The sequence below is a fragment of the Temnothorax americanus genome, unplaced genomic scaffold (genome assembly GCF_048541705.1).
Source record: "Temnothorax americanus isolate GAGA-0224 unplaced genomic scaffold, ASM4854170v1 Scaffold7, whole genome shotgun sequence".
Classification (NCBI taxonomy): Eukaryota; Metazoa; Arthropoda; class Insecta; order Hymenoptera; family Formicidae; genus Temnothorax; species Temnothorax americanus.
The window spans coordinates 3,714,357-3,742,031 of NW_027509792.1; the positions used below are offsets into that span (position 1 = coordinate 3,714,357).

At 40.0% G+C, this 27,675-nt stretch overlaps 1 protein-coding gene across 6 annotated transcripts in view; it reads right to left on the reverse strand.

The window, feature by feature from the left end:
• LOC143906217 (uncharacterized) overlaps positions 1-27,675 on the reverse strand; it is a 385,481-nt gene that overhangs the window by 222,144 nt on the left and 135,662 nt on the right. For 5 of the 6 annotated variants that reach the window (XM_077422126.1, XM_077422124.1, XM_077422125.1 and 2 more), the window contains one exon: positions 3,542-3,604. In XM_077422126.1, coding sequence (XP_077278252.1) covers positions 3,542-3,604 — 63 coding nt within the window. Of the gene's footprint in view, positions 1-3,541; positions 3,605-23,894; positions 25,542-27,675 lie in introns of those variants that run through there. The other variant, XM_077422127.1, reaches the window with a different exon arrangement.

The window sequence follows — 27,675 nt, forward strand, 5'->3', positions numbered from 1 at the left end:
GCTCGGGAAAGGTCGGCTTGTACATATATGTTTGTAAATATCTCGCAAAAAAACAATCCGATTAATCTGTGGTTTGAGATGACGTTGCACGAAGAATATAAACGGTTATCTTATAAAAAATCTCCCTTTTTGTAAAATTGTTAATATTTTTAATAATTTTCCCAAGATCTCTTCCTTTCCAAGATTTAATGAAACTAGCCTATAATATTGTCTATACGATATATGTAATGTATACATATTCTTATTATTTCATTTCTATTAATAATGCAACATACGCCGCAAATCCAAGTGTGTTATTTTTACACATTTAAGTGTGCCTGTAAAATCGTGTAGTCACTTTTTACGCATTTGTGTCTTTTTTATAATAATGTATGTACGATGAAAGCAATTGCGGAATCACCTCTTCGCGTAGGCCACGGTGAAGTTCGAATTTGTTCGCGGTAGACTTATAGAACCGCGAAAATTTCAATTGCAAATGCCCGTCGACTTTTATACCGAAGGGAATAACGAGCTTCCGAGACGAGCGTTTTTTAAGCATCAACGCGTTCCCGCCTCGTCGAATATTCTTGTTTCTCAAACGTATGTAAAGTTTGAATAATACAGCACAAAGAAGGCGAAGAGGTAGCGAACAAAAAGGAGCAACGCGGAATAAAAATGCATCATTATGTTTCCATCGATCCCGCTACTCTTGCATCGACATCGTACGGGTTTCGAGGTCTCTTCAGAGTAAAAATAACGATACAACAATACAAAACAATTCTAATTTATATGTTATAAATGTACACACATTGTACATTTTATATAAATCTATTCAAACTCTATAATGCAGCAAACATTCTAATAGATTGTGAATATCAATCGCATAATTATTCCATCATCTTCACAACCTTCATGTCCTGTATATTATATCTATATAATAATTATTAACGTTATCTCAGATCATCAAGATCTTTTTTTTTTTGTAAGCTATGAGCAATTGCGAAGAACTACCAAAAAACTCGAATATCATTAAAACAATTATCTCGCTCCGACTTGTTCTGATTAACACGCATATTACTTATTATAATTCAAACGCAGATCTGATACTCCTCTCAATTACGCCCGCGTAATACTACGGATATACTCAGACAACATCGTAATACGAGCGCGCGTATCAGATTTCGCATCTCCTAATCGAACGAGCGTTGCAAGCGTTGCTTTATTTCTAGCTGTTTGCGCACGCTATCATAAGACAACCTGCTTTTATATCATGAGGTGGATAGTAATTCGATTCTGGAAAAACGAAGAAAAACTTTCCTTTCGTCGAGCCACTCACTCGCCCAGAAATTCATCCCGTTGCGAAACGCGTATAATGGGACGATTGCCAAACTTCCCAACTACTTGGATATCGCATCATTTATTGTGTCAAACGCTATACGATGGATATCGATGTCTTATTGAGCTCGAAGAAATTTTTCCAATACCACAACAACACATGAAAGTTCTATAGAGTTAAAAAATGTTAGATACTTTCCGCCCTCGTATATCTTTCTCCACTTTCTCTCATATCGGAATATCATTTTTAGCATTTTGACGTTTGTCGTCAACCAATTCGCGTTGAATACGAATATCCTTGGCACTTATACCGCGGACGTTTGTAAGGAAGAATACAAATTCGCACCGCGGCGTAATCTTCATGAGTAATCAACGAGCGTACTCCCGCGGGACTCGAAGCTGCTACAACCGATATACCGTTGTCGCGACAGTGCAGCAGGTCGTAGAGACAAGTTCCTAACCAGCCGGGGTTGTTCTCTCTCGAGAAGACGCACTACGAATTCTCGGAATTCTGTCGCGATGCACGCGCGCGGCCGTATTCCCAAATCGATCGCGACAGCGATGGCGACGGAAATGAGGGAAAAGGGAGGTGGAAGAAACATCCAGCTGAATTCCGCCGGTTCTCACATCGCCGAACAAGTGCACGAATTCCGTGAGAGTGGTCGAAAACTATGAATACGCCGTATGTCGGGGGTGTATTCGTGTACAAATCCCGGAGGAAGGCGCGCTGGTTCTCCCTCCCACGCTGGAAAGCCACCCCGTCGTCGTCTCGCGTGTCTCTCACCTTTCACCTATCCCGTGTCATTATCATGCAAACGGTGATTTTGCGCACGATTCATAATGCAACGCATCCGAACGTCAGGTGTCGCAAAGTTCATGCCTAACTCCGCAGAAGGAGGAACGAACGGTGCTCGATTAGAGAAAAGAGGTTTGATTCATTGCGTTCGCGATGCGGTATGAATATAAATCATCGGACTACGTTGTAAGAAAGAAATGAGACGAACCGTCGTTTCTCATTTGGCGAAACCACGTGATTAATCCCATTCATCCAGAAATGATCTGTTAAAGCGGTGTGCATGTAAAAATAGTGTGCTAAATCAAACAAATTTTCGTTCTAATTATTCTAATTTTAATATTCATTCTTTTCTTTGATATCGAATCTTTCAGAAGCTCCATTTGGCGGAATAATTTTACGGAGAATGCCAAGAATATCACATCTCATCATCTACATTTCAGAGCTAAAACTTTAATCTAGTTTTAAGGGGTTATTGTCGATATTTCCATATTCATATAGATACATCGGCTCATGTGTAAAAAAAGCTTGTTTACAGTAAAAATCATGCTAAGGCTATACTAATTTGTTAAGTCCAACGCACACATATGTATATATATAATAAAACATACATAATATAAAGCTGCATGGTAAACTCTGTTCAACGAACACGACGGTAACACAAAGGGATTAACAGACGCCGTCTGACCGAAGGATGAGCAACTCTCGTCCCTTAATCATAACAATACCAAATGTTACGCGATGATAACTGTATTAGGGCCGATAAAATACTAGGCTTGTGCACCCTCCTGGCTTTCCGCTTGTTTGCCGAGTCGAAACGCCCCGCCGCGCAAACATTCGCGCAGACCATACAAGCCGCTATCTTCTTTCCCCCAAGAAACTACGGTCGCGTGAGTGGCATTACGGGATTATTAGCGGACGGAAACTTCGCAGCCGTCTGTCCTATATCGGGAACAGTTTCCTACATATTTGATGAGGAATGGCCATACAACGAGGCGCGCGTTACCATCACTCTTTCTCGTTCCCCTATGGTTCGCCACGCGAGTGCGTGAAACTATTTCAGAATCGATACTTCACGAGCATCGAGAATATCTTTTCTCCGAACAGCTTTTCGCCCAGATTTACGCTATTTCTCATACGACCATAATCGACAACTTATTGCGACGAGAAACTCAAATGTACACAGTAACGCATAACAGAGCGGAAATGATAATTGAATTAACAGAAAGTTTTCTTTATGTTAAAAGATTTCTTGCTTCCTTGGTCACAGCTTGGCCAAATAGGGTCGTGACCATTATCGTAAATTATCGGTAAATTATTCAATTTGCATAATTTAAAACGGACGCAACCAGTTGGTATAACGCCGAGTTATTAAACGAAGCGATACTGTGCGCATTGCTTTTATCGTCGCGTATTAATTTAACGCTGGCTCACCGAGTTAATGGCTGTCATGCTGCTAACTCGACCTGGATCTGTGTCCACTAGCCCGCTGTCACTCTGTAACAGAAACAGGAAGACAATTTAGAGAACGGGAAAGATCGATAATTTCTCCTATTGTTATTTGCATTCGAGCTAAATTTCGTATATATCACTATCATGTGTTAAAACGCGTTCGAGATTCGTGGAGATGGAAAGAAGAGTTATTCAAATAAGAGGATATTTTTCTCGCGCCATATATTATCGCCTTTTACGTGTTTTCGAAGCACAGAAGCGAATAATTTCCAAACGCAAAATTGCAAACGGGGCATATTGTTAATAATTTCGGAAATGCAATATTGTGGAAAGTGAACAACATTCATATGAAAATCATTCGAAAGCTGCGAAATCCCAACGCATGTGAAAGCCGAGTGCACTCCACCATCCGCTATGAAATTTTCTGTAATCATTCGCCGCTAGAACTGGGTTTCATCAAATGTATACTGTTTTTCCGTGTTATTGCTCCGTGATGAATTAATCAAAATCAAGTTTCACGTTTAAGCAGATATGAAGTGTATCCAAAATTAAAATAAAATATTAACGTTATATATAAATTTATCTCACCGTCCGAATATTTCAGTACATATTTTCTATGTTACAAATATAAATAAATTCTTATATAGGCGCAAAAAGATCTCAAATTTCGTTACAGCGTAAGTCGAATTACACGAAGTAACGCGGAAACGCGATATCGAAGCGGATATAAAATACTTCAAACAAATGTTCTCGTCGAACAAAGCTCTCGAAGGTTCTGTATAGAATTTTTCCTCGTCGGTCAATGCGCTAAACATTCTTTGCACTCCGCATATCGCATTTTATGAATGTCTGTTTCTTTCATTCGCCCATCAGGCGTTTCAATCTCGCAAAGCTCGCCAGCGAGGCGCGTTTGCCCGAATTCGTTCGCGAATTTTTACCGTCCGATATAACCGTCCCAGCCTGCCATCGGTCACTCCCGATGAATCTGGATGACGGAAGCCGGGATTACCGAGACGGAAATTCTCCGGAAAGGAAATGACGGCGAGTCGTTCGGGCGTGTCGGGCGAGGGAGGCGTACGTTGACGACGACGATGACGACGACGTCGAGAGAAACCGAGAAATCGGCCTCGTAGAGGGTGCAGCGAAGAAATAGTACAAAGAATGGAGAGTGGCAATGGCGGTGGCGGCTGCGGAACCGAGACGAAAGAGCCGACGTGCAAATGTCGTTCTGAACTTTGATCGTAAAACAGCGGCAGACTTCTCGGGTGGGTGGAGCATCCGTCTTGAACCGCAGCCAAATCGGTTAAGCGCGAATAAATTTCCGTGTCAAACTTCGTATGAACGAAGGAGCCGCGACGGTTCCTGCGTGTCGGGCAAGGTTGGACCTGTGCTGGCGGAAATGGAACGGTGAGCTCTAATGCCTACGCGCGGACAAAAGAGAGCGTGAAACTATATATAAGAAAACAAAAAGAAAAGGAAGGAATATGTTCGCATCAATGCCTAATAATATTAATTGTTGTAAAATGCGTAATGAAAATATAATCGTAATGCAACACATTACTGTAAAACAGTTTTTTTTTTAATGGTATACTGTTGAAAATATTTAAAACATTGCACTAAATTGTATGCACAATTTTGAACCTTACAAACAAATTGCAAATTCCATGAATTTTTATTTTATTTAATTAAAACTTACAATTAGATATATATACTTTATTAACATTTTTTATTAATTTTTTAAGTAATTACAGTCTTCTCATAAAGTATCTTATCACTTATACATAAGTTTATTTTAAAAATAACTTTCTAGATAAAATATCTGAACAATGATAAAAGGCACAATATACGTGCCTTCAAATAATTAATCATTAATTTAACTTATATTTACTGTTTTCTCGATTACTTTGTGTAAAACATATGTCGTTTTCGTAGACCAACCGCCCATATAATAAACGGTAATAAAAATAAAAAGCGCAGCACAGCGAGAAATTTCCCCCGAGTCATTCCATGTCGAATAAAAGCTCAACTTACATATTGTTCTAACGAGCAGAGAGCTCGCGTATAATGAATAAACAGCAAACGCCGAAGGGAGTTTCGCGCTACGCTATTACGTGCCAACGTTGCGAAACGCGCAGCAAAAAGACGTACCTAACTGTCGGTTTGTCTAACAGAGGCAGACGAAGGATAACCGAGGCATGACGAAGATGCAAAGGTGTCGTCCCGGGATGGTGCCCGAGGAATACAAAGTCGCGGGCCGTAGTGGGCGACTAAAACGAAAAGTCATAAAACGTATTATGACCGCCTCATAATAATTTACGGCGAAGCGACCCGCACGAAATCGCCGTCGACTTTCCGCCACCGGATTTATGACATGACGAAGCAATGTGCATGCACATTTGTTTCGCTATGCAGTTTCGTCGAGCGGTGAGGAGAACCTACGGTAATCAATTATCGAAGTATTTAAGTTACAAAAAGATCGCTTTAATTAAATCTATTGTGTCAACTTTAAAACAGCAAAACATTATTAAAAACAGAACGCAAATTTTATTAATCAATAATATAAAATATTGAAAAAAATACCAGAGAATAAAAGCAAATATATACAAAATGTTAATTATAATAATTATATAAATAATCTCTTATAATTCACTCAACTTCTCTCAATTCATTGCCGGTCACTCGTCATATTTGCATAATGCAATTCGCGATGACGCTACAAGTTTTAACTATATAGGTTTTATTCGCCGATTTATCTCAATTTCAGTTCATCGATAAAATTACGTATTTTTCGTACGAAAACGAGGATTAATGTTCCCGGCGAGTAAAGTGCGAGTCATTGCGCGAACACCTTAATTTCAACGTTGTTTGGAAGGACTGATTCGACAACGATACGCCTGCGATCCTGCGGTCAGGCCGATTATGCGGCGTCACGAAGCGGAATGAGAATCCTAGAACACGTCAACGCATGTCGAGCGACATATAGCGAACACGAAAGGTCGTCAGAGCTTCATTAGCTCTAGCTCGACAGCCTGGAGGGTTGAAGTTAGGCGAATGTTATTAACGTTCTACCTAAATCCCTCGGCTATCCTCTGAAACGCGGCGCATCGAGTACGGAAATGGACACGATACGTGAGTCAGGCTAAACGGAAGATAGTTAGAACGCGACGCGTCCTCTTGCCCTCTCGCTCTGAATTTACGGATATCCGTATATCGGATATCCGACGTTCGGCATATCCGCAGGTCTCCACACAGTCGTATACAGTCGTTCGATAACCTAAAATTCCGTCCGGCAATCCCTTTTTTTTTTAACGGATGTTTTACCGTTAATAAAAGCGTAACGATGTAATGCGATATCGAAACGCGATAAAATTTAGCGGGGTAAATTTGGCGATGATGCGCAGAAAAATGGCAATGATTAATTTAGATCATCTATCGAGCGCAACATCCGTAACTACACGAGGGAGCCTGAATTAATCGCATACATTTGTGAAATGCGAATCATTCCGGATTGCTGCAAATGAATATCGGGTAACGCCAACGCCGCGCAAATCTCGTTCGTGGCATATCCAATATTCGGAAATCGCGTTTTCCGGGTAACGGATTATACAAAGCAAATATTATAGCATTCAATATTGCACAACACTCGAACGCACGGTATATAAAAAGCGCTGTTAGAGCATTACGATTCATTCGTCGATTTTAATGAACAACTAAGTCCATGAAAAATATCAACGAATAAAAACATGCAGAAATTAGCGCAATTATTACTAACTCAACATTCATAATTGCATGAACGAACTCGATTCGTTTATTCAACGAGCTCCGAGCTCGGAGCAGACATTTCCAATGGAAGAAACGAGAACGTGAAGGGCGAACTATTGCCGGCGACCATTTTTCAATATTAAGGAGGCTTTAGAGATGATTTAAATAAGCTCGAGAAAGCTCGGCGGTACGCGACCTGAAAAGTCGGACTTCTTCGATTTATGGGAAGACGCCGCGGAGACAGCTTAGAGTCTCTCTCTTTGCGCGCTCGCATTTAAACCTCGCCCTATCTGTACGCTGTTTCTCTTTGCTACTTCTCTTTGCGCTACCTCGTCTCTCCTTTTTATCGCTCTCCGGATCGCAGACGCGAAACCGTAAAAACCGAAGTTTATTGGCGCAAGGCTGATCAATATTGTTGTTCGGATAAAGAGAAGTACAACTTCATTCGATTCACGTAATCCGTTCGCTCAACACGTGAAATCTCTGTTTCAATTACTGCATATCGTAATTTTATGTGCTTTTGTAAAAAAACAACCGAAGAAATATTTCCCGATCGATCACAGTAGCGCCTTGAAAATCATGGGAGGAGAGTCACGTGGTATTAAATACTTTTCAAAGTGATGTTGACAAAAAAAACAGCTCTTTGGTAAACGGAAAGTGCGAAAGATTGATTGATGTAGTCCGATCGATAGTCGTGCTCAGAAGGAGAACGGATGTGAAGTCCATGATAATTCATCGGCAATCTCTCGACACGCGTTACGAGCGTTAAAAATAGGGTAGAAGAGATGGACGCGAGAGCAGAGCGAATTGTCGGACATCGTCGGCATCGGATAACAAAAAGCAGACCAGCGAGAAGCAAACGTGATGAAAAGTGAGTCTTCTTCTCCGGCTGCCCTACCCACGTTTTCGCAAGTGCTCTTTAGCGCATAATTAAACAGCTCCGCATCATTCGTCACAGACGTTTCGCTGGGTTTTAATTTAAAGTTATGATTCATGACAATGCAGCGGAGTCAGCGTAGTTCGGAGCGTATAAAAAGGAACGAGAGAGAAGAAAGGAAGTCTTTCAGGACAAAGAGAGGTGGAAGTTCGGCGGCCGCCGCGGCGCCGGGAGAGTGGAGTACAAGGAAAAGATGTCGGAAAATGCGAAAGAACGACGAGAAGAGCAATAAGAAAGAAAAACAGACGTCAATTCTTTCGAATTCGCATATCTCGCGAAAAATGGAAGTCAGAATATGAATAATCCGTGCAGACAGAAAAATGGTAAAGTTCCAAAGCAGACTAAATTGAGAAAAAATTCTCAAAGCTCGATCTACTAGTTCTATTTTTAATAAAGAAAAATCTAAAATCGCGAAACACATTTTCTGTTATGGATATTTCGGATATTTCACCTTTTCAAACAGCAAAGTTATGAAATTATTCCACGATCGATTGCAATTTTAAATGTGAAGCAGATTACGCGATTTGCGGGCGATTCAATATTTACGATTTAGTGACTTATACAATAAAATTACAATATTACCGATACGCTATGTGTTGACACATGTCCGATACAAGAGGATGCGCAAAGAGTAAAAAGAAGACAGCCGTATAATGGCGAAGTGACGTCAAACACTACGGCGATTCGGACATTGATTAACGTCTCGTAAAAGAGCACTGCCAGCTATCAAGTTCTTCGAGACGAGACTTCCCGAGGCTAAACGTGATTGATCGATTCGGGAAACGATTATCGACGTGTCGCGAGACTTACAACGACTAAGGACGAGAAATCCACTTTCGGCCACGGCCATAATTAGCGGCACGCTGCCGACACATACAAAACAAGATGATCGAATGTCGAATGATTTATTATCCAATTACAACTCGTCGGTATTCACGAACGCGCGAATCGGAAAACGCGCACACCGAAATATATCTCGACGGGGCGCGGCGCAATTTGTTATCGGCAGTTATTCTCGGGTTCGGCGATGCTACAAGTTTTGAGGTCATTGCGCGCGAAAACATCAAGAATTCAAACTGCCACTTTCAGCGCTTCGCTTCGTTTTATTTTTAATGCGCCGTCCACTTGACAAGAATTCAAAAAAGTACCACATTTTTCTTCCTTCGCGTAAAGTATATCATAGGAAGCGGACACGAGTATTATTATTAGATGGTGTTAAGTAAGACTGTGATGGTAGGATAACGCACTTGTACAGAGGGCACATCCACGCGACGTAAAAAGAGTCCGACAAACGAAGTTGTCGAGTAGAAAAGTTGCGGACTAGTCAGCCAGCCGACGCCGGTCGTTGCGTAACGAGTATGAGGAGCTTCTAGCGTGATTTCTGCCAAAGTTTCAAGCCCTTATAACGTCGCGTTGTAAATCTCTACTTCTCTCAGAACCAACTTATCGTAAGTCTAAGAAATAAGACTTGGATCTTTTATGTTTATTGCACGATATAAAATTTATTTAAAGAAAATATCCTACAGAAAATGAAACTTGCTCCCAAAAAATATATTTTTTCCTCATTTTTACGCTTCAGAAAAATTTAGTTGATATATATATATATTCACAATTATTAATTATTAAAATATTTCCACAATGATGTTAATTCTACTTTTTATGATAGAAAATTTAAAAACAGTTTTACAAGTACAAAAAATAATATAACGAGGGGAAATTTATTAACGTATGGTTGTGCCATTTATTCGTTTCAATAAGCTTGACTCCCTTGGGGCTATAAAAGTTAGTTTCGAAACATTTTCTGGATTAAGAAAGTACTAATCTCAATGTTTCCGACGAGCTTCGCAAAGTTCGTACTTCATATTGTCAGAAATTTAAATTACACCCTCGAGTGTGCGCCGCAGAATGAGTATAGTTTCCAAGCAAAAAACGCGATTATCCTGTGCTGACTTATTTGCCCGCGCACGCGGAAGCAAGGCAAATACAAGTCCTACGAAAGCACGTCTATATGGAGGACACAGAGTTGTTAGTATGCAGTTTTTATCAATCTCTCTCTTTTACTCTCTCTGCCTCTCCCTCTCCCCTCTTTCTCCCTACCGACGCAATTCTGTAATAAAGCAGCCCGTCTATTAACGAAGAGAAGCCTAGGGAAGCGGTGCTTCGCGGCCAACTTCCGCGCACTGAGAATTAATTTTCCTCCTCGGATTCTAGTTCGCATGGAACGAGAGAATCCCGCGGGTAGACGATTCCCGGAAAAGCGGGCATTACTTACGCGAAGACGTACTACTGCTAGCCGCGGAACAACGGAACAATGAATCACGACGGACACCAAGGCGAACTTAAGAGAAGCGTTTCCCTTTCTCTCTCACGTGCGCGCGGCGCGATGCTACTCATTGTCATGTTAATGACGTATGCATAGAAGTTATCGATCATGGTCGTGCGTTTTTTTAAATTTCTTTTCAAATATTACTTCTCGCTCCAAACTTAGTACTTTCTTGACGATGTTTATAGTACTCAAGCGCTGCATACCTAATCATATACGATCGTTGCGTTAGTGGCTCGACGGTACCGCTCGTACATGTAAATACGTACAAATCTCTTAATGGAAAAAAGAAAACTAAAATTTATTAAAACTAAATTAAAAATGTTAATATACAATATTTTTACGAATTTTATAGACACAAATGTGCCAGAAAATATTCTGTACGTGTATATAATATCTATGTATATATTATATTGTAATTCCCTTCAAATTTGCTCCTTCATTTGTCGTTTGGAACACAAGGAACTTCTTGGCAATTGTGTCTCAGCGAGAACGCGATTGCCGCGTGTCTAGCTGAAACGTTGCATTTCTTCCGGCTACCCCCGTCGTCCTAATGCGCAAACGGTGTAACGCTGCTGGCAATAGTTTACCGATCCGCGGGACACGCGCGCGCGCGGTCGGAGGTACTAAGAAATTACAGTCACTCGTAACGAGAGCGGTTTGTCGGCTACAGCAGCAACAAGGTATATCGTTCAACTGCTACTCCCCGACATTCAATTTAACTTTTAACGCGAGTCGATAACACGTTTTTGGCACGCGATTAATTACGTAGCATTTACCGTGTCTACCAATTACTACTAGTGATTATTTGCGTTTAATCTGGCTCGACGGTAATTTCGAGTCAGAGTGTAAAAACTATAATTGAAAGTAGCAAATTAATCCCCGATATCCGCAAATGCAGAATTGTGTAAATACGAAATTATAACGTTCTCCTAATGATGATTGGTTTGCAAACCGATTAAACGGCCGCGGGGTATATGGGACAAGAAAAAAAAGAAGAAATGTGAAGCCGTATTAATGCGGAATTACTTCAAAGCGGCAGTTACGCAATATAAACTGTGGAATGTCTGATAGTAATTTCCGCATTAAACTGCCCTACAAAGTTCTTAAATTCGCTCCTGGAGCACGACGGGGTGGTGTAATTAAATAACGAAATTTTCTGCGTTCCCGACGGTTTATTACAAAATTCCGCTAATAATTGCCAGATATTTGAATTCACAATTTTCCCTTGACGATTCATAATAATCAAATTAATTTAAATTGCAGTTGTCGATAATGAAAAAATTGTTTAATATTAAATAATACTACGTTTCCAGCTAATTAAAAAGCTACTACTCGATGTCAAACACTTCATCATTTACTCTGTAATACCCCACTTGTAATCTTTTTGATATTATCGTGGCTTTCAATGTTATCGATTAGCAAATTCATTCAACGAAATAAAAAAAAATATAACAATCATAAAAACCTTTATTGTGAAATTAATATTCAATATAATTTGAATTGTAAAATTAAAAGTCAACGGAATGAAAAAATACCGTTTGCAGTCATTAAAATAACATATTAAAATTACTAACGAAAATTACCATTTAACAATAATGTTATGCAATTAATGTATAAACTATTTTCATGTTCGCTGTAATATAAAAGTGAAAAATCATGCCAACAAATTATTTTTGGAATTAATTGTGGTATATTGTTTTCTTCATAAAATCTAAGCGAGAAAGCAAGTGGTCTCTTCGAAAGAATGGCGGTCGATTCCCTTAAACCCCGGCACGTAGCTAGTTTCTGTATCGTTTCAGGGAAAACGTACGACTGTGCGACCATGCCGATCGTAAACGTCGAAGTCGACGAAGCTACGACGCGGAGCTTTCAAGCGACCACACGTTCGCAACGGCGCGTCAATCGTCGAAACGACGACGAAGTGGCCCTGCACCTGTTCAACCTATAATTCGACGACGTCCGTGCGTTCTCTGTAGCACCGTGGCGACAATATTTATACACAGGTGCGCGTGAAATACCACGAGAGTTTCCACGATGCGCCAAGGGAGTACCGTGCTGCATTTATGATTTTATTGCAGCACGAGAAAAAATCGTTTTTCATCGAAGGAATAGATCGAAAATGTACTAGAAAGAATTGCGTACTAGTTTATAATTTTATTCATTTATAATTTATTTTCTATCAAAATGTGCAATACGTCCGAAAAGTAGTACTACTAAGATTATTTTTTTTTAATATAAACATATTAAATATTACCGGGGATATTGGGTCAAGCTAGAACAAATTTATAGATAAGATATATTTAGATGCGGAGAAGAGACAGAAGTTTAGTAAAAGTTCTGTCCTCTAAAGAATGCCATTTATAAAAAATTAAAAAAATAAAGTATAGCTATATGATATTAAATATTACTAAATTATATTTTTCTTTTCAAATATAAAAATGTACTCACAAAATATGAACCTATAATAAACTAAAATTATGTAACACAACTTAGTTTGCAACTTATTAAAATCTTGACGTAATATTCATTGCAGATTGCGTATTTAAATAATTTTATATTATTATAAACGATTTTTATAAGTGCGATAATTATCCTTTGATTAACTGTTAATTTAAAAAATTAAGGGCTACAGTGTGATTTGTTATAATTCGGTTATAATAACAATAATCAAAAGCACATGAATATTATTATTAAAATTTTGCACTTGGATTTGAAAAGCTTGCACTCGTAAATCAATGTTTCGCGAATACAACAAAATAATAATTAAATTCTATGGTATTGCCGTATAAATATATCCAAAGTACGCTACCTCCTCTTTCCATCATGAAAAAAGATTTTTGCTTTTATCCGCGGCCAGGTAATAAGTGGTAAGCCGTAAGTATTTGTGCGCCGTTAAGCGCGATAAATTCTAAAAACGATGGCCAAGCTTCCGGCCCTCGCGGAATACCCAAACGGGGTCAAAAAAAGACTTCGTCGGTAACGTCACCGCGCGACGACGCGCGAGCGACACGTATCCTCGTGATAACTACGCGCGATGGAACGTTCTCTTAAATTTCCCAAGTGGATCCGAGCGTACTTGCTTTCGCGACGTCTTTATACTCTCTACTCGTCGTCGACGAACACCTCTATGCCCCCATTCACCGTTCTCGCAAGAAGCCCGGCAGTCCTTCGAGGATAAGAGAATATCGAGAATGTTACACGAGAGCGCTTCCTTCCGCGCTCGAAATAGTATTCGTGAACGTAACTGCACACACCCAGCTGGCCCAGGATTTTTCGAAACTATTTTCCGCGAGATTTCGCTCGAAGGTCAAATGCCGTGATGCGTGAACGCAAAGCGAAAAATGGAATGCCTAGCGGCGAAAAGACACATAAGCTTTCTATTACTACGAGAAATAACAGGGACACGCGCGATAACGTCGTCGTCTCATCTTCAGCGATGATATTGTTAGCAGCGTGACGCAAGGATTGGCTTCGCATTCTCCGCTTGTAAATTAGTCGTGGACTGTACCTCAACATTTATGGGACGTGAAATAGACTGTCAAGTAGCTTACACGTGGATTGACAATTGCGAAATGGCTTTCATTACTCTGTATCTTCGCGCATTCTTAGAATTTAGCATACATCTCTTGATGATAAACACATTATTCTAGAACACTGTAATGTTGAAATTAATAGTCCATGACTCCAAAATTAAAGCAAAATTTATGAGCCTCAACTGTCACGTGAATGCAATATGTCATTAATTTTTAGCAACTACATCGTAGAGCTGCATGGCAATAACAGCAATTGCGCAAAAGTAAAAAAGTAAGAAGCAACGTCACGCGATATAATTCATTCGTAAAAATATCGAGCTAAATGTAATCTCGTAAAAATGATTAATGTACATGAACACAAATGATTGATGCCTGACATCCGTAGAAATTACGTCAACATTACTGCTTCGTCGACAACATAATTTCGAATAGCGATACGAACTGTACGATAGAAAGTTTCGCTCAACCCAGACCTTTCGCGAAAAATACAGAACAACGCGAACGTGCATAAGAATCGTGACACGTGGAAGCAGCGAAAGCACGCTAAACCTCATTACGAGTTGTGACATATACGACTGGGACGAGTCGCGCCTCTTTTGATACGCGCGCGGCGAAGGATATGATAAAAAGCGTAGAGTGGACAGGGAAAAAAATAATAAAGTTTATATATCACCAGGGATGGGGATGTGAGAAGCGGGAAGGAAAAGGGCACGTGGTGACTCCCAGTGATATTTATACAAAGACTGGAGTGTCGCCAAAATCCTAGACCTCTCTTTCCTTCTCTCTTCGTCTCCGCTTTCCGTCTCGCTGCTTCTCCCTCTTTCAATCATTCGGCATTTCATTTCTACCGCTTATCTTTCTCTGTCTGTCTATCTATCTATTTATCTCTGTCACTGTTCCTTTTGCCTAGAACCAAGGGTGCTCGACACGTAGAAAAGTGGATATTCAGCCTTGACTTGCGCGCGGCAACTTCACAGCGAGTACTCCTATATAGCTTTATTTGTCAACCACTTCGGGCTCGACGAACTTACCAACCGAAATTAAAGATCCCTGCGGGTAATGGCTAAGGTCGCCGTCCACTATTACTACCCTGTTACTGGCATCGACTGCTAGTATACACGGTAATAAAAAAATTTCATACTTCCCTCACATCCACTCCTAAGCGACAAAAAGTACGGAAAAAACAAAAAAATGTTACACGCGTGCATTTTCTTATAATAATATAACGCAAAACATAAACCTGATTCAAATCCTTAATATTTAGACTTACATAACTCATTTTTTAACTAACTAAATAATTTTTTAATTTATTATGTAGCCAACCTCATTATAGAGAAAATAGTTAGATTAAATTAGAAACGTATATCTCGCATGAAATAATGACTAATTAATATTCAAAATGCTTCGTATCGCATGTGTTAGAGATGTACGAGAAATGAATAGAGAGATAGAAAAGTCGCGTTAATACGCGCTTACGGTGCGAGCAATACGTGTATAGAATCGGCAGAACCGGAGCGGCTCGCTCTCTCGCTTCCGAAACATTACCAAAAACGATCGATCGCGGATATCTATATATATCCGCTTGTAGAGTACATCGTGCATGGATATATTAAACTTATTATTCGAATACTCTCAGAGTTCTTTCTTGCTTTCGCACAATCCTGAGTGCTCCAATTCGTATAACAGCATGTAAAGTTACATGTGTGATTCACATAACAAGAAAAAATATCTTTCGCTGCTTTCTAAATAAATTATACCATTGTGTAAAACTATACGGTACTCTGGGAGAAAATATGAAAATTATGGATCTAAAATCGGTCATGAGTTTTACGTCATATTCGCATACTTCCTCTATAAATTCATAAAACCAATTTTATAAATACTCAACTAAACTCCAATTTACATGCATCTGAATGGGCATTGCAAGTATCTATATGGAAGAAATATCGTAAGCCCACTTGAGCCATAAGAATCGATACGATGCACCGGATATCCAATTGACCACGAAGATTCCAAAGCAATGACTAGCTTGCAAGGTTTTCTTCAGTGGTTATCGTGGAAGGTCTTAAAGCCGAACAACCTAGCGATCGACATGGCGTATTTCGATTTTATCGAGCTTTTCCTGTTCGCCAGCATCGTTGCCCGGAGCTATTGCTAAGTCTTTGATTTTCAGACATCTGCTCCCAGCTATTATGTTCTATAGAAAGTGCGGAATGACTATCGAAATCGATGAAAAACATGATTTTCTTATCACTTAAGTAGCTTTTCGATTTGATGGTAGCAATTATCGAATAAAACAGTTCATCGCGCGCTAATTATTGCGTTACCCTTTTTAATTTCGTATTAGTCTTTAAATTTATTTTTAGTTTTATATAAATTTTTAAACTTAATTTTAAAAATATTAGCTCGATTACATCTACAATATTCTTTTCTACCTTCACTAAATAAATTTAAACAAATACAGTTTACATTTTTACAATTTCCTAAAAAATTAATATATCCGTATATAACAAATCTCTCTGTCTCATACTAGTCATATAATCGTAAATTCCTGTTCAAAAGAAAGACTATAAAATATTATAACATCATTAAATCTTGAAAAGCTGTACCGTTTTGCATAACGTTTTCTTTCGAAAACGACAAGCATCGAATTCTCGAGTTGCAGTTCGAGATCAACTAGACTCCAACGCGAAAATATATAAAGATATCACGATGTCGTGAAGGAAGATCGCCCGGTATCCAACGATTAAGGGAGTCATTAAAGTAAAGATACCCCGTGGACGCCTGAAGTGATCGTCGTCAGGCGGTGCAGTGATAACCGTAAAAGAATACGAGGAGCATTAAGAGAAAGAAGCCGCGTCATCTTGCACGCACGATCGCCTCCTAACGACCGTAACACTGTTGCACCGAAGGACAAAAATGCAACCCGCCCGTTTGTGTGTCCCGTCCCTCTAGAGGGCCTTCATGACATTTAAATGACCGTTTTATATCTCGTTACCTCTTTACACGCCCGCCTTCCTGCGCGTCATTACTCTTAAGATACATGTTTATTCTTCCCGGATTCGTCCATTAGCATGAGCGATATTTCAAAGCGCTTCTTCCTATTTCTTCGCGACGGGGAAGTAAAAATGAAAAATGCGAGTGAGCAATATACAAGCCCCGAGGAATTTAAATATACATAATATAAAATCGATAATACGACAGAAAGAAAAAAATAATCTGATAAATTATTTCTAATTTATTATCGTTAATAGATCAATAAAATAAAAAAAGCGAATATTAAACACGAAATTGAGTTCTTCTTAAATACCGGTCGTTACTGTTTCAAGGTACCGCATTTGTGATGCAAGCAACATCTAAATTCTAACCATTGCGTACTCGAAATGCCGACGGGGCGCTATTGTGTGAGGCGCGTCGATACCGATATAAAAGCGTACGTCCTCGAGGCGAGCACGCGCGACTAGCTCGGAAAATGGAATCGCACAAAGCGCCAGTCAGGTAGCCTAATGAATTCAGCATGCGACACGAGAATGTCTCGAGGACTTCGTGGTTTGCCAACAAATGTTCGTCGTCTCGAAATTGCGAACGTGAAACATCGTATGGCCAGTATGCTCCGTATCTCCTTCAAATAAGCTCTCTAATTGCGACTGATGCATCTAATCAACAACAATTAGCGTCCGCCCGGAAAATTCTCTCCATAATAAAATAGAAGAAAAGAGAACGCATATATTTAAAGAAATTCGTTTTTAGAAATGGATAATTTTTTAAAACTATTGAATAAAAATGTTGGAAATTTTATAATATTAAAATTATTGTATTAAATTATATATATATATAAAAACCGTTATCAAAATTTGACGTTCTGCATACGATCTTGTGCGCGATTAGTATATGATTCTTCTTGCGCACAATAAAAGTTATATAAATCTATGTATATTTCTTGGATAACTTCCAAACACGAAACAATGACATTACGCACGTGCGTAACAACAGGTCAACCTTATCAGCGATAGGAAACGCCATATAACGGACAAGAGTAAATCGAGAGGCGTAGAAATATTCAGAACAAAGACAGGAGACGAGAACGAGGAACAGCTTGTCGGTTTGGCCTCAATGTGTAGCCCACGATGACGTTTACGTGCGTGTCAGTCGTGTGTCACATTCAGCGCGATGGCCCTTTTTCCCGAAATTGACCGGCAATGGATATGAAATAAACAAAAAAAGAACAGTTCTGGCATGTCTGATGGCGCTCTTCATGTGCGCAGCCCTATTTTTAGGAACAATTTTCGATGAGCATCGCGATCGATCCATTCTAATGTCAAATTCTTTAACACGGCTAAAGGAAGACGTGTGTCAAAAGAGGTCGTTAATTAAATTAAAGTTGCAGAACGCCGACGACAGGTGAATAGGCATTATCGAAACATTCCGCGGTTTTCGATCGTACGTGCGCACACGTGGCTTTCTCTCGACACGGGATTCCTTTTCCTGAAAAAGTTTACTCCATCGAGCTTGCAGGCAATTTCACGATTCAGATCTCGCGTGCAGCAGAAATCGTTTATCCGACTTTTTTCTTTTCTCTTTCTTTCCCTTTTTCTTTTTTTTTTTTGTTATTGAAGTCAGCACCTAGTCGCCGGCTTTTCTACGGTGCAGAAAGTTCCTAACGAGTTCCATCGATTTCCTCTCGCAGCGATATATTGAAATAAACCAAGGAACGCCGAACGCGGAGAAATATTCCGCGAGGAACAGGAAAGAAGAACGGTAGGACCGCGTGAGCGAGTGGAACAACCGCAATAAACGGAAACTACCGTCCATGCAACCGGAAATGAATCGCGAGTAAGACCCAGGTAACGGAAGAGTAAGCATCGAGAGCGAGTTGCGTTTTTCCCTTCTGTTTTACTTTCCTGGGCGAAGAGAAGATGATTTAATGATATTTCCTTTTATAGGATTATAGACGTCTGTCTACGGTGTAAATAGAAACACATTTAAACACGTATAAAAATAATTCTGTGCAAATAATTCAATAGAAAAAAAAAGAATGATAAAAATATATCTAGAAATATAAAGATATTTTCATAATTATATTTTATAAAAATACGCATTTCAATGGTTCGCGTAGAAAAATCCTATCGCCGATCGCGGCATAATATTTTATTTCACACAGCGAGCAGACATTTCGTAATATTCCTCGCGCGACATATTACACACATTCATAAAAAAGCTTTAATATAAAAAATCCGTGTGAATAATTGCGACGTCTGAAATTATATTACGGGAGCTCGCGGTTGCTCTCGGTTTGCCGATAAAAAGAATCGACCTTGAAGGGGAGGCGACGGAAGATAGGTCGGAAATATCGCAGACTCCTACTCCCCCGGGTTACCACGGAAACGGTAGGACACTTTTGATAAGGTGCGACCGTGATCTCGACCCCTCGAGCGTTTGGTTTATTCGGGGAAAACGGTTGCTACCTGCACGTTCACGCACGAACGATTTATCCCTCAGCTATTGAACCTCCTTCTTTGTACACGTCAACTTGAGAAGAGAAAAAATCAGTGTTAAAATAATATGTATCGCAAGAGATATAGAGATATATAGTTGTGTGAAGATTCGTATATATATTCTCACTATACAAGGGTACTTTGAAAAAAATGTTAACACTTATATGGAAGTAACTTCTTTAGAAAAACAGGATTGATAATTTCACAAAACATCATAGTAATAAATATATTTTGTCTTCAAAGAGTCTTCATTTGTTCATCATTGCAATGTGCAAGATCTCCGACATAAAATTGCAAATGTGATTGCAACAATACCCAAAGAAATGTGCTTCAGGACTTTGGAAACCACCTAGAGAAGATTCCAAGAATATGTTGACAGTGATGGCGAACAAATGGAGACTTTTCGAAGATAAAATACATTTGTTATTATGACATCTTGTATCATCAGTTCTGTTTATCTAAAAAAGTTATTTTCATATAAACTAATATTTTTTTAAGAACTCTGTATATTTTATCTTTTAAGAAAAAAGATTAAACAAAATAAATCTAGTGGCAAATTATTTATCGCTAATTACTGTATTTAATCCCGCATGTGACAAATAGAATTGGTACGTCGACCAATTAGATCAAAATCAAATAACCGATTTCACATTGTTATACAAAATAGTAGCTAAACAATGCTATGTGCCAAGACAAGTACAAATTTTTCCCGTCAAGATGCCCCATCAGTATGTGTAATAATTAGAAGCATTAAATGCCTCTCATGTTTAAAATAAATTGGTGTCTTGGAACAAAAATCAATGGCACTGAAATTTGGAAAAAATATGTCATATATACGTATATAACATATTTGTTTTCTCATTCTTTAAGTCACAGAATATTATCAACTATTTATATACTACTTCGGATATTATCAATCCTATTCAGCGCCGTCCGCGCAAGAAAAAAAAATATCGATTACTAATCGGAATTAAAACGATTCTCGCAGCGATATGTAATCCGCAGTTTATTTAGCTCGCCTACGCAACAAGTAGATAATTATTTTCATAACGTGATATAGATAACAAAAGTGTCCTTACCGGCAAGAAAGTACACATCGCCCGCGCCGTGAAGTAAAAATGCAACAAATGCAGAAGCTAACATTTCGACATGCGGCATGGATGCAATACGTTATGTCGGGGATGGTCGCTGATCTCGGACGGCTGTGGCCACGGGATACACAATGTAAGTTATTCTATTTATATGGTTGCACGGTCACACGAAGAGAACGAAAGAAAGAGGAAGGTAAAGAGAGAGAGAAAGAACGAGAGAGAGACTCTGATTTCGCAACACGGTCTCGTCAACGTCGTGTTTTAAGCGCTGCAAAGTTAAAACTGAGCGCAGTATTTTGAGGACTCGTCAAACGTAACGTAATGTGCGCGCGTGCCTGATCGTGATTTATTTCTAGCGGCCCGTTCGTTATCGGAAGATCGAGGTCTTCGCGAAGAAATTAACCTCATGACGAACGTGCCTAAAATTATTACAAAGTTAACTAATTTCTATATATTGTATATATACATATATTATATATATATATATATATATATATATATATTCTTGTATATATATGTAGGTCCGGAAGTATGTTCCGGGACTTTTATTTTTGATATCGGTATATTCCGGGACATTTGGCAGTTTCCAAGACTGTCCTGGAAAAAATTGATGTCCTACGGCAATTTTCGGGACAGTTTTTTGAATCTGATAACATATATATGCGTTATATTCCAGGACTGTACATTTCAAAAAACGTAAACAGTCCCGGAACATACCTCTGGACCTACATACATATATATATATATATATATATATATATATATATATATATATTAACGTAACAGATATAAATAAAATTAATTTCAATGTTATTACAATTCAGAAACAGGCACATTGCCCACACAATACTATAATTGCAAGTTCCTTTACACAGTTAAAGCCAAGATATAAGCATTGTGTCCCATAAGCGTGTAAACGCGCGATGCAAAAAAGTCTAAGATTTAATTAAAACCTTCAGAATCGGGGGAACGATCTCGCCGTCCTAAACGAGGCGGAACGTCGCGAACGATCGTACAAGAACGCGCGAGTAACGTCTCATTGGGCACAGATTGACCTAATTACCGAAAGGAAACGTCTGGCACGACTCATCTCGTTGGCGCAATTGGTGCGTTGCCTGCTTTCTGCAAATCGTCTTCCATTCATAGATTCTTATGACACGAAGAAAATTTCAAACTGCAATAGTCAGCCACATTCTGCGGAAATATCGTCGAGTAATGGCCGTTAAACGTATCCTAGATCCATCTCTTTATTTGTATGATCTATTCTTTTCTGGATAATTCTTTTGTTTTGCAATTTTTCTTGGTAATAAATTTAAAAAATAGCAAAAAATAACTTTTAAAAACTTTCAATAATAAATATCTATCTCTCTCTCTCTATCTTACAAAATCTTAAATAAAATAAAGTCTTTTTGAAATCAGAAAAGAAACTGTCGAAAGAGTCGTGTCTCAATAAAACGGAAAAAGTCGAAAAGCAATTATAAAATATTCTACTTGTTCATCGAGGAATGTATGTGCTTTTACAAAACCGGAAATATACGCGTTAATGTACAATACGAATCGTTCTTATCGACTGTCTTTTTACACAGCCACAGTCTTTTGTATATTCGCGAGACACATACCCACGACGATCCGTTCATTAAATCATAAAAGCAGTCATTGAAACTTTGATCGCGCCATTGATAATGATAAAATTGAACATTTGACAGAAAGTCTGCGAATATCCCGAACGCAATTGTAAACAATATCTGCTGTTGGATGAGTTACATAATCGATTAACCATTAGCGTTTCAAATTTGGTTTTAAAATCATATCATTCAAAGAGCTTTTTGAGTTTAATCCATTAGCAAACAAACCGTACATTAAAAATGGAATAATAGAAATAATATAATAAAAATATAATATCGTAAGGTTTTTTATAGAGTAAAATATAAAATATGTAAAAATATATTTCTTCTCATTTACATCATCTATCATCTATCTATTTGAGATATGATAAATGTCTCAGCATTTTAAGTACCGCAATCAATGTCCAATCAAAACAAAGATCGGCACGTCGCCAAAAATCGCCATATATCTCCTATACTGACAAAAGAAACAATAATGACGCGACACGTGCGACCGAGGAACTAGAAAGTACATGATCTACTGTAATCTTTATACCTCCGTATTGCGCGATTTTGATTGTGTAATAAAAAATACGACATAAGTCATTGAAACGCTGAAACCAACGAAAGAAATATCGACATTTAAAAAACACTACATCAATTTCTAAAATAAAAATTTTAAACAATTGTATTAATTTTTATTAATTTAATTATTGCAATAAATGTAAAAATTCCTTAATTTATATTAGTGATGTATACTATAAAGCAACTTGTATTCGATTTCAAATGAATAGAGGCATTGATATCTTGTTAAATATATGTGTCTAATAAATGTTTATATATACGTATATTAGTAAAAATATTGACCTAAATACCCACTCAAGACTCGCTATCGTATTTCGTGTCTGTAATAAGAATCGTATTTTCACGAGGCCGTTTCGCAACGAGAGCGGCAGGCGTGTAAATGTCTCTCGCACAAACCGGCGAGACTTCATTCCCACCGTAAAGCACAGTTTTATTTGTATAGCCGTTTCTCGGCGAATGTAGCAGTGCGCGGAAGTTTGTCAATACGATTATGACAGATTTATCTGCGATAAAATGCACGCGGATATACGACGGCGTCATCGATGTTATTTTCTGGCCACCTCATGTTTAGTCTCGCAAATGCCAAACGTGATCCGTACAAAAATCAACGAGAGAAAGATTGGCAATTAACAAATTCGCTTTCTCATTGTGCACTTAATGCTGAACCCGAACGTATATCTCGCTCGATCAAAAATCACTAAAGCATATAATTTATTAATAAAATTACGCGATCGCGTAAATACGCACGGCTGTGAATCATGGTTTCAAACGCAAACAACTCGTTTCGTAACGTGCACATTATACGAATCGTGTACGAGCAAAAGGAGTGCAGTAAGATAAAGAAAAATAAAGCGGAGCGAAAGTAGAAAAATACAAACCGTGTCGTAACACGGATGTGTATATAGAGGAGTGTTTCCTTAGCGCGAAGGAAAAAAAAGATTTACTTTCACACACACGTAACGATGTTGTGCGGTCAAATTTTCAAAGCACGAGATCACTCACGTCATCTTCCTTCGTCGCGACGATCTCTCTTCGCCTTCCTCTCTCCCGCCTTTCCCGTTACGACACGAGCTGCGGTACAATCGCGAGGAAAATCGACGGGAATCGCGCGCGGACACCAGGCTTCGGCCTATCCTCGGCACTTGCTCCTCTCGAGAAAACAGCCGGCGATCGATTTAATCGCCGATCGATGGCGTGGTCGCGATCCTTCGGTCGATTCTCTGCTCCCTCACACTCTAATCGCGCGCGAACGCGCTCCGTTATGGCGCCACGTTCGGTGATTAACGACGATGCAACAACCACCGCGACGTGACACGCGCGTACGAATTTCCATCGCTCTCGGGCTCTCGCGTGGAGCGAACCAGCGGCACGGCCGAGAGCCAATTCTCACCGGACGGAAACACTGTGCGCACGCGAGATCGACGCCGAGAGCTCGACGACGACTGCGATGACGACAACGATGACGAACGACGACGACGACGACGACAACGGGCACGCCGACGACGACAACAACCGGCACGCGAGGACTCTTCTCTTCCGCCGCGCACGATTCGCCACCACCGACGACGGAGAGAGCACGACGTTCTCGCGGATGCCGCAAGCGCCGTCGCACGGCCAGTCGACGAACCGTCGAGGGAGAACGAGCGAGAACGACTGACGAGGCACGAGACCAGTGGAAACAGAGAGCGGTGCACCGGCGCGCGTCCCGCGCGTAGTGGAGTACAGCGATGAGCGGCGCAACGCGGAGCGCGCCCAGTAGAAACGGAAAGCGATGCACCGGCGCGCTTCCCGCTTCCCGCGCGTAGTAGAATAGAGCGACGAGCGGCGCGGCGCGGGGTGGCCAGTGGAGTAGAGCGACGAACGACGCGGCGCGGCAAGGGGCGACCAGTGGAGTAGAACGACGAGCGGCGCGACGCGCGGGGCGGCTAGTGGAAACGGACAACGGTGCACCGGCGCAAGTCGCGCGCCTAGTGGAGTAGAGCGACGAGCGGTGCGGCGCGGCGCGAGACGGCCAGTGGAGTAGAGCGACGAGCGGCGCGGCGCGGCGCGGAGCGGGGCGGACAGTGAAACAAAGAACGATGCAAGAACTCGAATCTCGCGAGCTGCCGGTGAAATAGAGCGACGATAGAGAGAGTATGGTGCGGCGCGGATGGGTTGTATATAAATAATCTCCGTTATGACATTGTCATAAGTCGCGTTTTCCGTTCTTGAACAAAATCAACGGAAAGGATCGAAACCGACGCTAAGAAAAAACTGCGATAAAACTCGTAAGCGACAAATGAACGAACATACACAGATAAACGCGAATACGTGCGACGTGCGCGAGGAAACGAATAGATTTTCGTCCGTGGACGCGTTTTCAGTCGTTTGCCGCGCTCTGCGTCGCGGCGCTCTCGACGTCGGGACGCCCATCACCTGTGATGTTCGACTACCCCCGTCGTCTCGCGTCCTTCCGCTACCAATGTGCCAGGGAGAGAGGCGTCCCGATGTTCGCGCACACGCGCTCCGCCACGCGCGTGCTCGTTTCTCCTCTTCTTCCACTCCGTACCGTCGCGCACCTACCCTCCTACCCTTTTTACCGCTTTCCTTCTTACGTCATTTGAATCCGTCCGTGTACAGGGTGAAACATTTATCTTAACCGTTTTGAATAACTCCGCGACGCCATTGCGCGGCGGGAAATTGCGTGGGTGTGTGTGTATGTAGGACGAATTAATATTTCGTAATGAGTATTTCCAAGATGTATCTTTTGAAGAAGACACATCGTGAAGAGAAATGTAATATTATAAGAATTTAGGAAAATATGATAAACGACGTATTTGTGCGTCTCATAAACTATGAAATAGATGTCACGTTTATTGGACTCGAGAAGAATTGTAAATCCCATCAATATCAAAAAGATGAATGGGAACTTCATAAAACATCCCATACGTTGTAACGGGATATTCGATCCGTCGAGGCAAAACGACTCGTGGATGGATCGAGGAAAAACAAACGATTCTTTTTTTAAGATCTCCCAGACCGGCGAGTCCCAAGATGTATCTCCGATATAGGTAACCCACGGCACGAGGAAAAGCGTGGACAAGCTTACCCCCGTAGTACAAATGTTATCGTTCGATCCGCCACCCGTAGTATTTCCCCGCGCGGTGCCGAATGCAAACGTTTGTTTTCGCAATCCGCGGGACGCGCAGCCGCGCATTTAGGGCAAAAAAAAGTGGGATCTGGCGGAGCATGGTTTATCGAGCCGGAAGCAGACGCTCGGGAGAGAGAGAATGAGAGAAAAAGAGAAAAAAGGGAGAGGCAGCACGCACTCTCGCCGCCGCGAAGTCATAATCCGCTTGATTTCGCGTATTTCTCGACGCGATCCCGCAGATAACGCCAGAAGCCCAAGGGATTGGCAACGTGCGCGAGAATTCGATTAAGCTCCCTTACATGTATAAAAAAATATACAATAAAATAATACTTTACGAAATATCGTAATGTGTTGAAGAATATTTGGAATTTAAATAGAAAATGAGATTAATTTTTCCTAATTCTGCGTTAGACATGACCACATACGACAAAGATAATATCGATTTATTTTCGAATGGAATGAGATCGAGGTGGTCGGTAGAGGCAAACCGCGAATTGACGACGGTTAAGCGTATTAGCCGAGAAAATTACGGCCCTGGGTCATAGAGAGCATAGAGATCGACCGGCAGTGCCACAAATCGCAAAAATGGCGTTGCAGAAAAAAATCGCGTCTTTTAATTAAAAAATATATAAAAAAAATGTAATTCAGATTTCGCTATTTCTTGCTTCATTTGTATCAAATAGTGTATTTATTCTTATTCCAACAGGATTTTATTTTTCTTATTACTCTTAAATTAGATCGCATTTTACTTCCATTTCTTTTCGAATGATTATTGTTCATAAAAACATGTATATGCATGTATACGATGTATAAATATATGTAATATGCATGTATATGATGTATAAATATATGTAAATGTCTACAAAGTCTTGAGTTCGAGTCGGTGAGTTTGCCAAGCCTAAATAACTGTGCAAAATAGTCTGCAGAAAATCACATCATTTTATTCAGTTTAGGTTTAGACAGTGGGCTATTCCCTCTTCCTCTTTCGCAAAATTCACGAGACTCGAAAATTTAGAGCCTGTTCCCTAATAGATTTACGAAGCGAGGAGAAAGCGCGGCTCTATTTGTCTCGTTCACCTAATTAGTACTCGCGTAAACTAAATAAAGTCCCGGGATTTATTGGACGCGTGTGCTAATACTGGATGCTCGATCTTACGGAGAGAAATACGAACGCTTGTCGGAAGTTAATATGGATTCAGGGAAATATAATCGTCGCACCGAATCATTTAAAATTCCACGTAAGAAATTGATTTTAACGAGTTTATTTTTAATTAGCAGTAGAGACTTCCTTTTTAATTAATTCTAAATATCCTTTGCTTTAACGAAGGTCTCTCATATGATGCTTTAAAGCAAAGAAATTTAATATTGAATATTGGAAAACTCAATTCCAATTTTAATTAACACTGACTGACAGTAATTGGGTGCAACGTAGCCTTGACCTGTGAAGAAAATTCTAAGACGCTAAACTACTATTAACAATGGACACGGTTATATTCGACGTTGATCACCGAGACAGCGAGCGCTCGACTGCATCAACACGATGGTGTTATTAAGTGCGTGTGCAAATAAATTGAGTTCTCTGTGTCCCTGCATCTCGTACACTATAACGTTGTTGTCGTATTCACACATCTAAATGTCTGCATACACGTAGCT